The following is a 15088-nucleotide window of genomic DNA, read 5'->3' as shown; positions in this document are numbered from 1 at the left end:
TTGTCCTTCACCACGAACCATCACGTGAGCTGTGGGTTTTCATAGATGCCCTTTATCAGGTCAAGGAAGTTCTCTTCTATTTCTAGTTTGTTGAGTCTTTTTATCATGAGAGGGTGTTGCATTTTGTCAAGTACTTTATCTGCATCTATTGCAAAGATCATGCTGGCTTTTTTTCCTTAATTCTGTCAAAATGCTGTATTACACTGATTGATTTTCAGATGTTAAACCAACCATGCATCCCTGGGATAAATTCCACTTGGTCATGGTGTATAATCTTTTTATACATTGCTCAATTTGGTTTGTTCATATTTTGAGAATTTGGGGGTCTACATTCGTAAGTGTCATTTTTCTTGTGATTGATGTATTTGTCTGGTTTTGGCATCAAAGTAATACTGGACTCAGAGAATGAGTTGGGAAGTATTCCTTCTTTTAATTTTTGGAAGAGTTTATGAAGAATTGGTATTAAATCTTTAAATATTTGGTTAAATTCATCTGTGAAGACATCTGGCCCTGAGCTTTCATTTAAGTTTTTTTTAATAATTCAATCTCTTCATTTGTTATAAATCTATTCAGACTTTTTTTTTTAGTCCATTTTGGTAATTGGTAGTTTGTCTTTTTAGGAATTTGTCCACTTAATGTACATTATCTAATTTGTTGGCATACAATTTGTTATGGACTGAACTGTGCCCCCTGCCACAAAATCCATATATTGAAGCCCTAACCCCTAATACCTCAGAATGTGACTGTATTTGGAGATGTAACTTAATTACAGAAGTAATTAAGTTAAAGTGAGGCCATTAGTGTGGGCCCTAATCCAATCTGACTGGTACCCTTATAAGAAGAGGAGATTAGGACACACAGACACCAGGGATGAGTATGAACAGAGGAAAGACCATGTGAGGACATGCAAGAAGGCGCTGTCTGCAAGCATAGGAGAGAAGCCTCAGGAGAAATCAAGCCTGCTGGCACCTTGATCTTGGACGTCCAGCCTCCAGAACCTCAGAAATAAATGTGTTATTTAAGCCTCCAGTCTGTGGTGTTCTGGTATGGCAGCCCAAGCAGACTAATAAACAATTGCTCATAGTATTCCCTTATAATCATTTTATGTCTGTAATGTCCATAATAACATCCCCTCTTTCATCGCTGATTTGGTAATTTGAGTCTCCCTCCCCGCCCCCCCACCCCACGGCCCCTTGGTCAGTTTAACTAAAGACTTGTCAATTTTGTTGATCTTTTCAAAGAACCAACTTCTGTTTTGTTGATATTCTGCATTGTTTTTCTATTCTCTAGTTCATTAATTTCCTCTTAATCTTTATTATCTTTCCTTCTGCTTTCTTTAGGTTTAGTTTGCTTTTTTATTTCCAATGTCTTATAATGAAAGGTTATTAGGTTATTGATTTGAGCTCTTTCTTCTTTTTTTAATGTAAATGTTTACAGCTATAAATCTCCTCTAAGTATGGCATGAGTTACAGCTTATAAGTTTGGTATGTTATCTCTTCAATTTCATTCATCTCAAACTATAATTATTTATTTTTGCATTCCAGCCTCGTAAAGTACATGTTCAACAACGACGTGTTGATTAAGAAATACACAAAGGCATGACTCCTCTCCCCAAAAGGAGTAAAATTCTCTAACGTCCCCCCTTTCTTCCACAATGCCTTACCTCTCCCCCTCCCCTGCCCTCAGCTCTAGAGAACCAGTTGCACGAGATGCAGCACCCTGACCTCCCATGTTTTAGCCAAGGGTTCTCAAACTGGAGTTTCCATCAGCATCGCCTGGAGGGCTTGTGAAATTGAGCCCCACCCCCAGAGCTGAGTCAGGGGTCTTGGTGGGGCCTGGGAATCTGAGTTTCTAAAAAGTGCCCAGACGATGCTGATGCAGCTGGTCTGGGGACCACACTTGAGAACTGACACCACTTCTCCCTCTGAACAAAGCGCCCTTCTCTCCGCACCTCTGGCCTCTCTATCTCACCTTCCACCCCTCCCTGCTCATCCTAGATAATGCCTACTTGTTCCTTTCCTGACTGAAGTGCAGTGGTCAGGTTTGCAGGAGGCCTTGCCCAGCCTCAGCCCCATCCGTGCTGGGTGAGCCCCTCATCTGTGCCTCCACCAGGCCTTACTGTGCTGTGGTCCCCACCTGGTTGCCTGCCGTGCAGCAGAAGTAGACTAGTAGTGCCGTGCACCCATCCCACCCAGACAAGCGGTCTAAGTTAATCACAGGATTCCCATTTCCCGTAGGACGTCTGACCCAACTCCAGTGAATGACACATGAGGGAGAGGCTGCTGAGAGCGTTCACAGTTTTGACACACCCCTCGCCCCCGATGTTGCCTAGACGTGAGCTGGGAAGTGCCGTGGCCATTGGACCACCTACCTAATGTGGGCTCTGAGGATGGGACGCACCAGGTGAGTCACTGGTCACGTGGGGCCTGCAGCCCTGACAGCCAGGCTTCCTGTGGTGTGAGGGTGATGTTTCTTTACGGTTTAAGCCAGGTGCAGACAAACGCATGCAAACTCGGAGTGTAAACTCCCCAGATGCAGAAACTACAGGATGTTTTCTCAACACCCATCAGAGCACATGGGATACAGGGCAGCCTTCCAGACACTCTTTTAAAACGTCATAAATGACAACAGTGCTGGATTATGCTGACATATCCTTACTGTCAAGCCCCAACTTCGGCAGACGACCACATTACACACCTGTTCATAATAAGCAGCTTCCTTTTATTATAACTACATTTTATTATCACATCTCCCTAGAAAACCTTCTGATCAACCACATGGTTCCCAAGTCTTATCAGAAGCCCTTTCACGAACCATATCTGGGGTGAATGTATTTCCTTGGCAGATGGATAACCTCCTGGGTTATGTGTTGATGACTGTCCCCTCTTGGAGATCCCCTCATTTCTGCCAACCTACAGCCCTACCCCAACCCCGCAGTGGAGCTGCATGATGCGTGGCTCAGGGTTCTCCAGAGCCAAACCGCTCAGGGCTAAAACTCAGCGCGGCCATTTCTTAGCTTGTGCGAGAAATAGCTTCCCTGACTGTCAGTTTTGTCACCTGTAAATTGGGATAATAATATAGTTCATTCATCGGTGGGTTATGAAAATTAAATGAATGAAAGTAAAAGCACTTAGTGTTGGGCCCGGCACAGAGTAAGTGCTCCATAAATGGAGTCTATTTGTGGTATTTTAACCCCCTCATTGTACCTAACTGTGCGACCCCACAGGGGCCATGGGGAGCCAGGGGAGTGAAGGGAGGACTGGAACGCAGAGGAAGATCTGATCCCCACAAATGTAAAAGCCAAGCTTGGGGAACTTCTTACTTACTGTCCCAGGAGTAAGTAAGTAAGCCAAGCTTGGGGACCCCAGTATGTCTCCCAGTCGTGATGAATGGCCGCCTGCATACCTGTCTTGCGGGGTGGGTAGTGGAAAGCAGCTGTGGATCACTCTCAAGTCAGTCTGGAGGGAGCAGAACCCCAAGGGCAGACTGAGTAAAAAGAGGAGAGCAGGGCGAGTCCTGGGTCCTGCAGGAAGGAGGAAAGTGCAGCTCAGGAAGGCGGTGCAGGGAAGGCCTGAGCATCCCTCAGCAGCCCGGGCAGGTAGATGCAGCCTCTCCCACCGTGTTGCATAGAGACGGATGGACATGGCAATCAGCAGGTCATGGTCATGGGCTGGGGAGGGTGGGGAAACAATTCAAAACAACAGGACAGGATGACTGCGATAGTGGTGGAACAGGTCACGCTACAGGAACTTGGAAGCAAGACAGCCCGTCAGGCAAGCATCACGGAGGAGGCGGGGCTGCAGTGAGCCTGCTGGGCATCACTGGCTTGGCTCTATTCCCAGCACCTGGCACAGTGTGAGGCCCAAAAAAGATGCTCACGTCACTTGCTTGTTGAGTGCATAAGGGACGAATGAATGGAAGGAATTACTAATGTGAATTATAAAGTGTGGACATAAAATTTTTTAAAGAAAATCTAATTCTATCTCCTTATGACCAGTCTATAGAGGAAGTGCAACTTGGAACCATATTTTCTAGTGAATAAACATCAGCTGCAGTTGTCTTAGCAGCAACTGAGGGCAGAGATCAGAAGCAGCAGGTGTGATAACACAGGAGAGCATTGTGTGCATCAAAGAGCACAGTCAACAGTGAAAAGGCACCTATAGGATGGGGAGGAATATTTGTAAACCATGTATATCAGAATATATAAAGAATGCCTACAGCTCAACAACATAAATAACCCAATTAAAAAATTAACAAAGGACTTAAATAGGTATTTCTCTAAAAAAGATATGCAAATGGTCAACAGGCACATGAAAAGATATTCAGCATCACCAGTTATTTTAACCCCCTCATTGTACCTAACTGTGCGACCCCACAGGGGCCATGGGGGACCAGGGGAGTGAAGGGAGGACTGGAACGCAGAGGAAGATCTGATCCCCACAAATGTAAAAGCCAAGCTTGGGGAACTTCTTACTTACTGTCCCAGGAGTAAGTAAGTAAGCCAAGCTTGGGGACCCCAGTATGTCTCCCAGTCGTGATGAATGGCCGCCTGCATACCTGTCTTGCGGGGTGGGTAGTGGAAAGCAGCTGTGGATCACTCTCAAGTCAGTCTGGAGGGAGCAGAACCCCAAGGGCAGACTGAGTAAAAAGTTATCAGAGAAATGCAAATTAAAACCACAGTGAGATACCACCTCACACCAATTAGGATGGCTACTATCAAAAAACAAAAAATAAATGTTGGCAAAGATGTGGAGAAATTGGAACGCTTGTGCATTGTTGGTGGGAATGTAAAGTGGTGCAAGGACTTTGGACAAGAGTATTCTGGTTCCTCAAAAATTCAAACAGAACTACCATACATACGATCCAGCAATTTTTATCCTAAGAAAATGCAAACACTAACTCGATAAGATATGTGCACCCCTATTCGCTGCTGTATTATTTACAATAGGCATGACATGGAAACAACCTAAGTGTCCATGGAGGGATGAATGGATAAAGAAGATGTGATATATACACACAATGGAATATTTATTACTCAGCCTTAAAAACCAAAGAGATTCTGTCACAGGCTACAACGTAAATTAACCTTGAGGACATGATGCTCAGTAAAATAAGCAAGTCACAAAAGACAAATACTGTACAATTCCACTTATATGAGGTTCCTAGAATCAAAGTCGTAGAGACAAAAAATGGAATAGTGGCTGCCAGGGGTGGGGAAGGGGAGAAATGGGAAGGTGGACAGGTGCAGAGTTTCCTGTGTTATAAGATGAAAAAATTCTGGAGCTCTGTTGTACCAAAATGTGCATGTAGTTAATACTGCTGAACTGCACACTTAAAATTTACCATCTTAGCCATTTCTATGTTTTTAGCCACAATTAAAGCTTTAAAAATTATTTTTTTTAAATGTCACTTTTTTAATTTTTTATTTATTTATTTATGGCTGCGCTGGGTCTTCGATGCTGCACGTGGGTTTTCTCTAGTGTGGCGAGTGGGGGCTACTGTTCATTGCGGTGCGCGGGCTTCTCATTGCAGTGGCTTCTCGTTGCAGAGCACAGGCGCTAGGCGCGTGGGCTCCAGTAGTTGTGGCATGCAGGCTCAGTAGTTGTGGCATGCAGGCTCAGTAGTTGTGGCTCACGGGCTTAGTTGCTCCGTGGCATGTGGTATCTTCCTGGACCAGGGCTCGAACCCATGTCCCCTGCATTGGCAGGTGGATTCTTAACCACTGCACCACCAGGGAAGTCTGGAGCACGGGCTTTAGGCACGCGGGCTTCAGTAGCTGTGGTTCGCAGGCTCTAGAGCGCAGGCTCAGTAGTTGTGGCGCACGGGCTTAGTTGCTCCGCGGCATGTGGGATCTTCCCAGACCAGGGCTTGATCCCGTGTCCCCTGCATTGGCAGGCAGATTCTCAACCACTGCGCCACCAGGGAAGCCCTAAAAATTATTTTTTAAAGAAGTAACAAAGATGGAGGAGGCCCCGGAGATGGGGGAGGTTGTCACCCACAGCTGGTACCAACCACAGGCTGTCATCGGGGGGACACCTTTACAGTGGGAGGTGGGGGTCAGGGGGAGGTGGTAGCCTCAATGGCCTCTGGAGACCCCGAGAAGCACAGGGGGAGGAGAGAGCCACCCCAGAGATAAAGAACACGGGGTGCCTGGTGGCCCACGGGGCTGCAGCTGCATGAAGGAGTGCTGGTCCTCAGTGGGAAGCTCAGAGGCATCCACCCCCGACCCCCTCCCACGACCCCCCACCAGAGAGAAGATGGGGGACGGCTGACATGTACTTATCAACTTTAAAGCAAAAAGACATCTGCTAGCAGGGAAGAGAGGCAGGAAAACGCTGTACGTTAGTCAACCCACTGACCTCAGGCTTTGTTTCTGGCCCTGTGCCTGGACCCCACTTGTGACCAGATGCCCCCACCCCTGTACCATCCCCCTGGGAGAGGGGCCGCCCTGGAAACCTGAGACCCTCCCTCTGTCAAGTTCCCTTGGGGATGAGCCTTCCCCTAAATCCCAGCCCTGCCACATAAGTGGTCTCCTAGCACCCCCTTCCCATCACCCTCCCTCCCTTTCTCCCGTCAACAGCCCCGTCTGGTGCTCCCCTGCCCCAGCACCCCCCCCACCTCGCCCTCTCCCTAATGCAGCTAGGTCATCAGCGAGTCATGGGGGGCCTGCTCAGGACCCTTAGATTGCTCCTAATTCCAGAAAAACATCCACACTCCTTTGCAAGCCAGGCAAACTGAGCCTCCAGGATAGAGTCCCAGCCCTTTTCCAGTCTCCCCCCACACCCTCCCATCACCACCCTCACACACACACCGTTGTCTCCAATTACGCTGAGCTTCACGTAGCTGACATAGGGTCGGGTGGTACAGGGCCTGTGCCTTTGGGGGTGCTGTGCCCCACTCAGCCCCCCACTCTCCATCCTCCCCACCAAGACCAAGTCTTAGTGCCTTCAGGAAGCCTTCAGGCGTACAGCCTGCCCACCCATGCCCTCCTGTAAGCCACCTCTGTACACACAGCTGCACCTGATTTCACACCTCTTCCGTCCTTCCACGAGCATCTTTAGGACAGGACCGCAGCCGCCGACCTCCTGTTCCAGCACAGCGCCTGACACACAGGTATCAAGTAAATAAACTCTCCAGAAGCCTGTTCTACTTGCCAAACAACTTCTACTGCAGTTGGGTCTGCCCCCGCCAGAGTACACCCCGCTACCGGCCCCTTACAGGCCTGCCCAGCCCTGACACTGACCTGGGCCACACCTTGGCCTTGCCCACTGTGGCCGTGCCAGGTGCCAGGGCATCAGTTAAACAGGAGTCTGTTGTAGCAGAACCCAGGCTGCAGTCCCCAGAAGACAGAGCACCAGGGCGCTGGTGCTGCAGGGCAGACAGCAGCGTCCAGGCCCCTCCTGCCTCTTGCCCGTGCTTCGGTTCAGGTCACGGAGATACCTGTGTCACTCCTTCTGCTGACCGGATGCTGGCAAGCCAAGCTCACGAAGGACTAAGTGAAAACCGTCATCTGCAAAACTAGAGTCTCACTGACACCACCTACAGGATCTTCTACTGGACAAGTGCAAGATCACCGCGAGAAGGAATGACAGGTGCTTGAGAACATTTTTGCCACTTTTCTGCACCCCTGCCTGACCTGACTGATCCAGCCTGGGCTCCAGATGTGCACCTGCTGACTCCCAGCCCGACACCCCTGTGTACCTTGGCTGGGCCCTGACACTCTCACGTCTGAGGGCTGGCCCTGCCCTGCCCAGGCCCAGCCTTCGGGAATCAAGAAGCCCCAGCTGAACACTTCAAGTGGTTCAGCGTCAGCCTCCCCTTGGGAGCGGGATACATGGTGAGGAGCCTCAGGAACCACCCAGCTCATGAGTCCAACGCCTGTCTGTCCCTTAGCCCTGTGACCTGGGGCACGTCACTTATCCTCTCAAAGCCTCAGTTTTCAATTACACATCATTTTTTTTTAAGCCTCAGCTTTCTCTCATATAAAATGGCGATGTTTTTGCCTACTCCCCTGTGGTGGCTGTAATGACAGTGAAATCCTGCTGGGCATTACTGGCACGGTACCAGGCAAGTGTACGACGACAGCACACACTATGACCATGATGGGATTGTTAGCATCATTCTATTTCTGCTGGTCTTGTTTGGGTCCCAGCCTCCAGTTCTACTGTCTGTCATGTTCCAAAGCCCCACCTGGGACTCCGGCTCCAGCATCTGGATCCCGCATGAGTCCCCTGCATGGAGTCCCAGCCCCTTGGCCCTGGCGCCCACCTTCTCTACGCCTGTCCAGCAGTGGGTGTTCCAGACCAGCTCCCCTGGCCAACGGTTAAATATTCAGCAATTCCGCCAGGCGGAAACCCCTGGGAGCTGAAATCAGCGTGGGGTGAGTATTTACACCAGGGAAAGCAGAAAATCAGATGAGGTTTCCATTTTTTGTTTTTCTTTCCTTTTTTCTCCAGAGAGCCAGTTTACCAGCATCCTGCTTAGTCATCCAGAGCCCAGAATCCTGCTCTTATTTATTTATTTATTTATTTTGGTGGTACGCGGGCCTCTCACTGTTGTGGCCTCCCTCGTTGCGGAGCTCAGGCTCCAGACGCGCAAGCTCAGCGGCCATGGCTCACGGGCCCAGCCACTCCGCGGCATGTGGGATCCTCCCGGACCGGGGCACGAACCCACGTCCCCTGCATCGGCAGGCGGACTCTCAACCACTGCGCCACCAGGGAAGCCCCAGAATCCTGCTCTTTGAGCCCAAACCGCAGCTCTCAGCCAAGGCCCCACCGGCCCTCCTAGAGAGCCTGGCCTTGCGACGTACAGGGCCTGCCGGGCTCCCGTTCCACATGCAGAGCGGAGCACTCATAGGCCCCACCCACCTGTCCAGAGTCTAGAACCCGACCCCTGTGCAGACCCTGACCCTGACCGCTCCTCCCCCAGCCGGGGGGCCCCTCCACACAGCAGCCCCGCTCTAACAAAGAGTGTTTTCCAAATGCCACAGAGAACACCTACACCACAAGCAGATTCAACGTGCTCAGTATCCACCAGGCACCCTTCAGTGCTGCTTGGGCCAGGAATCTTGCTCCAGGTATGTCATGAAGGGGGGCCCAGGGCCCTCGCTGCAGACATGTCCTTCTCGGCCACAGCTGCAGCTCTGAAATAAGCCCTTCTCCCCAAATACCCCAGTAAATATTCTTGAAATGATGATGGATAGCCTCCCAATACCCCATCCATGCCCGCGGGGCACCTGTGTGCAGATGTAGCCGCCGGGAGCGGCTGCTGAAGCCACAGTGGAGCTGGTGTTTTGAGGACCGCTCTCAGCGGGCTAAACTCAGCTTTCAGGAAAGTCAGGGGTCCCGAGTGACTTGTCCCCCAAGGTCCCAGAAGGCCAAGGATTTGTGTGTACAAAGCAAAAACAAATTGAAGAGCTAAAATGACCTAGAAATCATGGCAAAGTGTACCCATCCATCTGACAGTAAAGAGTGAAAAAACAAAATAGGGGCAAAAACCCACAAGGACAAAGAAACCAGCACCTAAGAATGACAGACCTGCTCCAGAGGATGGTGCAAGGACCAAAGACACAATACATGCAAAGTGCCTGGCACAGGTGGTGCTTAATAAATGCTTTGTGGTGACCACCCATCTTTAACGTGCTGTCCGAATTAAAGTTCAGTGAGCTTGATATTACCAGTCACCTTGATTCTAAGGGAAAATGGAAATCATTTTTATATATAGAAACACTTATTTAGAAATTGGGGCTGAGAATTTTGTTACTCTTGAAGAGATTTTTCAACAAGTTCTATTTCTGTGTTTTAATTATGAACACCCCAAATACTGTTTGTCAGTAAACTTGAGGTTGGCATACGTGGTTTTAAGATCTGTTAAAATGTGATAAAAATTAAAGAGAAAAGGTTTACTTTCCTACAGGGACAAGACAGTCAAAGCTCAGTTAGGAGAGGCAAAAGGAAAGTGAAAGAGAACAAGTGAAAGCAAAAGAGAAAAGTGGGAAGAGGTTACCGAAGCAGCAGACAGCAAGGGAGAAGGAAAGAAAGATCTTCCTAAACACGCTTAATGAGAAACGCCCGAATCCAACTTTCGCCCTCACTCAGCAGCCCCTACTAACCGCTCATCCAATTCTCTGCCACCCAACCCCTCCCCTTGCCTCCCTCCCACCCCACAGTGCTGATGACCAGGGCAGGAGGGTTATACCAAAAAATCAAAACTCACTTGTACTACTACAGTCGGCAGCCACTCCTGGCCGCAGTGACTACCCAGAATCCCAGCTGGTGTTAAAATCAGCCTAATTTCCTTCAAACGTTGTTATTAGCAGTGTAATATAGTGCCCAGAGGCTTCTCCACTAAAGGACACATCCAGACACTTCTAGAATGCAGCTTTCGCTAAGGGAGAAACAGAAGCACGATTTGAGAAGATTTTAAGGAAGTTGGCCTCCCAGCCAGGGCACTGATTTTCTAGATCTCTCAAAGTACTTTCCATACAATTCTAGGTTTAAAAAATCAAATTCCGGAATTCCGTGGCAGTCCAGTGGATAGGACTCCTTGCTCTCACTGCCAGGGCCCCAGGTTCCATCCCTGGTTGGGGAACTAGGATCCTGCAAGCCACGCAGCGCAGCAAAAAAAAAAAAAAAAAAAAATCAAATTCCACAGACTCAACAAAAGGATGAACTTGGATATAGGTTCCCGGGCCCGGGGACTCAGATCAGTCTACCATCCTGATTGTGGACACCCGGAGGCACAGACATTTGTCAGAGCCCGAAAGGTGCTATAGTACAGAGATGATGGGTGGTAGCAGTGCTCTCCAGTCCCCTGAGAACCCACAGCAGACATGACTCATCCATCCCAGTCACAAAACCAGCTCAGCGCTCCAGGCAGCCCTACAAGTTGATTACAGATGAACCTATCTGATAGGAAGGACATAAGCATTTTTAACATAAAACAAGCAAAACAAAAAGAAACAAAACAAAAAAGAACCACCTGTGTTAAAACCTCAGCTTTGTGACTTCCTAGCTGTGCGAACTCAGTTTCACCTCTAAGTTAATCGATAATGACGACTGTCCTGCAGCTCTCACAGGGCTCGTGGCCAGCGCCTGGCCCACAGCAAAGCAGCTCAGTGGCTCTCATCACGGTCCCAGGGGCTGCCTCTCCTTTTCTCTCTCCATCCCATCTTCCCAACACCCCAGAGGCCAATGAACTGGTTAGACTTCTTGGCTGAGGATAACTGAAGAACACCAGCCGCTCACCTTGCTTAGAGCCCAGATCCCTAAGGCACCCTTTCATCTTCTGCCAACCTCTTGCTTCCAAGTCAGAAGCCCTTGAGCACAGATGCTGAATACGAGAGTCACGTTTTCAACTTTACAAATAGACACAACCTAGGGTCAATAACGATATGAATTACATTTGCTAAGTAACAAAAACTGATTCACTTTAGGATGTGACTTGCCCTGAATTCTTGGTTCTTATTGATAAGGCCATATTATAAGACTGCAACCTTTACCTCTGTGAGGTGTTATATTAAAAATTCAGTTCAGGACTTCCCTGGTGGCGCAGTGGCTAAGAATCCGCCTGCCAATGCAGGGGACACGGGTTCGAGCCCTGGTCCGGGAAAATCCCACATGCCGCGGAGCACCTGAGCCCATGCACCACAACTACTGAGCCTGTGCTCTAGAGCCCACGAGTCACAACTACTGAAGCCTGTGCACCTAGAGCCCGTGCTCCGCAACAAGAGAAGCCACCGCAGTGAGAAGACCATGTACCACAACGAAGAGTAGACCCCACTTACCACAACTAGGGAAAGCCCACACACAGCAACGAAGACCCAACGCAGCCAAAAAAAAATTAAATAAATAAATTTATTAAAAAAATAACAAAGCTACAGAGAACCTACTGTATAGCACAGGGAACTCTACTCAATGTTCTGTGGTGACCAAATTGGAAGGAAATCCAAAAAAGGGGATATATATATATGTATAGCTGATTCACTTTTGCTGTATAGTAGAAACTAACACAACATTGTAAAGCACCTATACTCCAATAAAAAAATTTTTTTAATTAAAAAAATAAAAACAAAGCTACACGGTTTGGTTAGAGTATACCACACGTATAGAATTTGAGATCAGAATGATAAAATGCGTTAAAGTTCCTATGATGGGCCTCTACTTCTGCTGGGATAGCAGTGTCGCTCTGGATTCAACACATTGAGCTTATTCATTAGTGTTGAGAATAAAACTGTCAGCAGGATGTATTTTGAGAGAAATATATGAAATAAAATAATGACAATGTCAAAATAGCCACGAACCCCAGAAACTGTGCGTCCATTAGTTTAGAATATGTTTTTCTTGTAAAGATACATTCCTTAAACTATACAAAAAACATACTCGGAAGTGATGCTATGCTATTGAACCTTGTACATGAACAAAAATATTAAAATGTGTTTAGGGCCTCCCTGGTGGCGCAGTGGTTGAGAGTCTGCCTGCCGATGCAGGGGATACGGGTTCGTGCCCCGGTCTGGGAGGATCCCATATGCCGCGGAGCGGCTGGGCCCGTGAGCCATGGCCGCTGGGCCTGCGCATCCGGAGCCTGTGCTCCGCAACGGGAGAGGCCACAACAGTGAGAGGCCCGCATACCACAAAAAGAAAAAAAAAAAAAAAATGTGTTTAAAAGGCTTCCATGGTGAACCAACCAAACACAGCACACACTGGCAGGGTCAAAGTCCTGTGCCTGCCTGGGGTGGAATGCCAAGTAAAAACAGAGATGCTTATTAAATGCCTTTGATCCTGTGGCAGGTGGCTGTTTTGCAAAATCAACTAAAATCGCTTTGCTAGGACTGCAGTTCCTCTTAAGCTAAATTAACCCATAAGACTTCTCACTTTCATTCGCACTACATTTTTTTTATCAGTGTAAAAATACTTTATAGATTATTTTTTTCTTTGCAGGCTTTGGAAGTGTTTTCACTGCTCATTTGCCCTAGAATCACTCCATAGGCGGGAAAGTTTGCTTCCCCAAAGAATGGGCTTTTGCCCTCGAATCCATTTTATTCTCGGGTTGCCCAAACGGTAAAGAAGGTTCAGTTAAGAACCGAGGTCGCATGTCTCACACAGTGCGACAAGGGCACATGCTCCTTCTGCATTGGATTCCTGGGTGTATCCGTTGCATGCGAACGACCCTGCTCACGACCTTCCCACAGGGCGCCTGGAAGACGGTCCAGCTCCCACCCCGGGCCCGTGCCAGGGCTGCCCTACGAGTGGTCCCGCGTGGGCATTTCCTAGGTTCTCCTCGGAACCCGGCAATGACCACGCACAGTCCCGCATCCTCCCCAGGGTGCGCAGCGCTCCGGTGGGTCTCCGGTTCTGAAGTCACAAGGATGACCCGGCCGGCAGGGGACCAGGAGCCGGACGCAGAAACCGCGTCTGAGCTGCATGGGACCCCCGGACCTGCTCCTTTAAAGACACGGCCCTCCGACCCGAGCCCAGCCAGACGCCCCTGACGACCCCTCGGAGCGGGTTCGTCCCCGCTCGGGGCGAATGTAAGCAGATGCAGCTCTCGGTCCGCGAAGGCGGCCCCGCGCTCCCGGCAACCCGCACGTACCCAAGTCGCCCAGGAAGCTGCCGTCTGCAGCACGGGTCTCCATGCCACCGGCTCCCCGCGTCCCGGCTCTGCGGCCCCGCCACTAGCACCGCCCGCTGGGCGGGGCCAATCGCCGTCGCCGCGCGTCCAGGAGAGGCGGCCGCGCGTGCCGGGAGTTGTAGTTTCAGGCCCGGCCGGCGCGGCTCCCCCAGCTCAGGGCCCGCGCCAAGCCGCAGACACCTGCGTCCGACTCCACGCTCGCTGCTGGTGTTTGCTAGGCAAACGTGTTCATGTGCAAAATATTTGTTCTTGTGCAAACCGTGCCGTGTGTACATGTGCAGAGGGTGTCAATGTGCAAAACGTGTCCATACGTCCCTCTGCAAAACACGTGTCCAGGTGCAAAATATGTCCACATGCAAAACGTGCCCCTATGTCCATGTGCACAGTGCGTCCGTGTCAGTGTGCAAAACGTGTCTAAGTGCAGAACAAGTGTCCGTGTGCAAAACATTTCCACATGTCCAAGTATCCACGGGCAAAATCAGCGTCCGTGTGCAAAATATGTATGTGCATGCCAATTGCGCCCATATGTCCACGTGCAGAACATGTCCTGTGTCCGTGTGTAAAACGTGTCCACGTGTCTAAGTGTCCATGTGCAAAAGTTTCCAGCTGCTACAACTCACTACCTTCCTTTGTATTGAATCGACCTCAGCAAAGCTCCAAAGCCTCCCCGCCCCTCCCCCCATGCTTTCATTTTAAAGACAGACTTCCTACCCGAGTTGGCATACCCCTGTTTCTTTCATCTGTCTTTCCAGAGAAATCATAAATTCCAAATTGTTCAGGTTCGTTAAAACGCACACATACACCACGCCTTTTGAAGTCTCATGACAGAAATGAAGACCCTGTTTACAAATGATTCCAAGTGGGCGATTGAGTAATCAATTGCAGCCACATCACGGGACCTGTACTGAGCCTAAATGCAGAAGTTAGTTTGAGCTGAAAAGTCAAAATATCAGGAATGAACCCATCTGGAAACACATAAGGACTAGCAGAGAGCAGACCCAGGAGAGGTCTCCCCTAAGAATGAGTCTTTACCTCCAGTCCGGCGCTTTACCCACAAGGGTTTGAACCCCGTCTATCCGAATCCCAAGCGCGGGGAAATTCATCGCCCCAGGCCTGGAAGTGACATTTCAAGCCTATTAGCAATATGTGTTTATAACCTTTTCACCACTTGCCTACCAAAATTAGGCTCTTGCATTTTTCTTGCAAGTTTCTTGCATTTTTTACTAAGTGCAGTACATTTTTTAATTAATATATTTGCCCAGGGGATGTTATGTTTTTCCCTATGACAGTGCCGTGTGTTTGTATGTTTGTATTTTCTTCAATATTTCTTCCTTAACAAAGGATCATCTAGATCTGAGTATAGACTATATTTTAAAATTTAGGGCTTCCATGGTGGCGCAGTGGTTGAGAGTCCGCCTGCCGATGCAGGGGACGCGGGTTCGTGCCCCGGTCCGGGAGC

General features: G+C 49.2%; 1 protein-coding gene across 3 annotated transcripts in view; it reads right to left on the bottom strand.

Annotated features, from left to right (window-relative positions):
- The window catches only part of ASB13 (ankyrin repeat and SOCS box containing 13), a 28178-nt gene extending 14509 nt beyond the window's left edge, over nt 1-13669 (bottom strand). The window contains exons 1-2 of one of the 3 annotated variants that reach the window (XM_081229226.1): nt 13591-13669; nt 3406-3523 (exon numbers count right to left, since the gene is read on the bottom strand). Coding sequence is in view for 1 of the 3 variants with exons in the window: in XM_081229225.1 (XP_081085351.1) it covers nt 13591-13633 (43 nt within the window). In the remaining 2 variants the exon portion in view is untranslated. Of the gene's footprint in view, nt 1-3405; nt 3524-4016; nt 4037-13590 lie in introns of those variants that run through there. The other 2 variants (XM_081229227.1, XM_081229225.1) reach the window with 2 other exon arrangements.
- Between the last annotated feature and the right edge of the window lie 1419 nt (nt 13670-15088).

Source organism: Mesoplodon bidens (assembly GCF_964165515.1).
Source record: "Mesoplodon bidens genome assembly, chromosome: 3".
NCBI classification, from domain to species: Eukaryota; Metazoa; Chordata; class Mammalia; order Artiodactyla; family Ziphiidae; genus Mesoplodon; species Mesoplodon bidens.
Note: the sequence above shows the minus strand (reverse complement) of the source record. Positions and strands in the feature narration are given on the sequence as shown.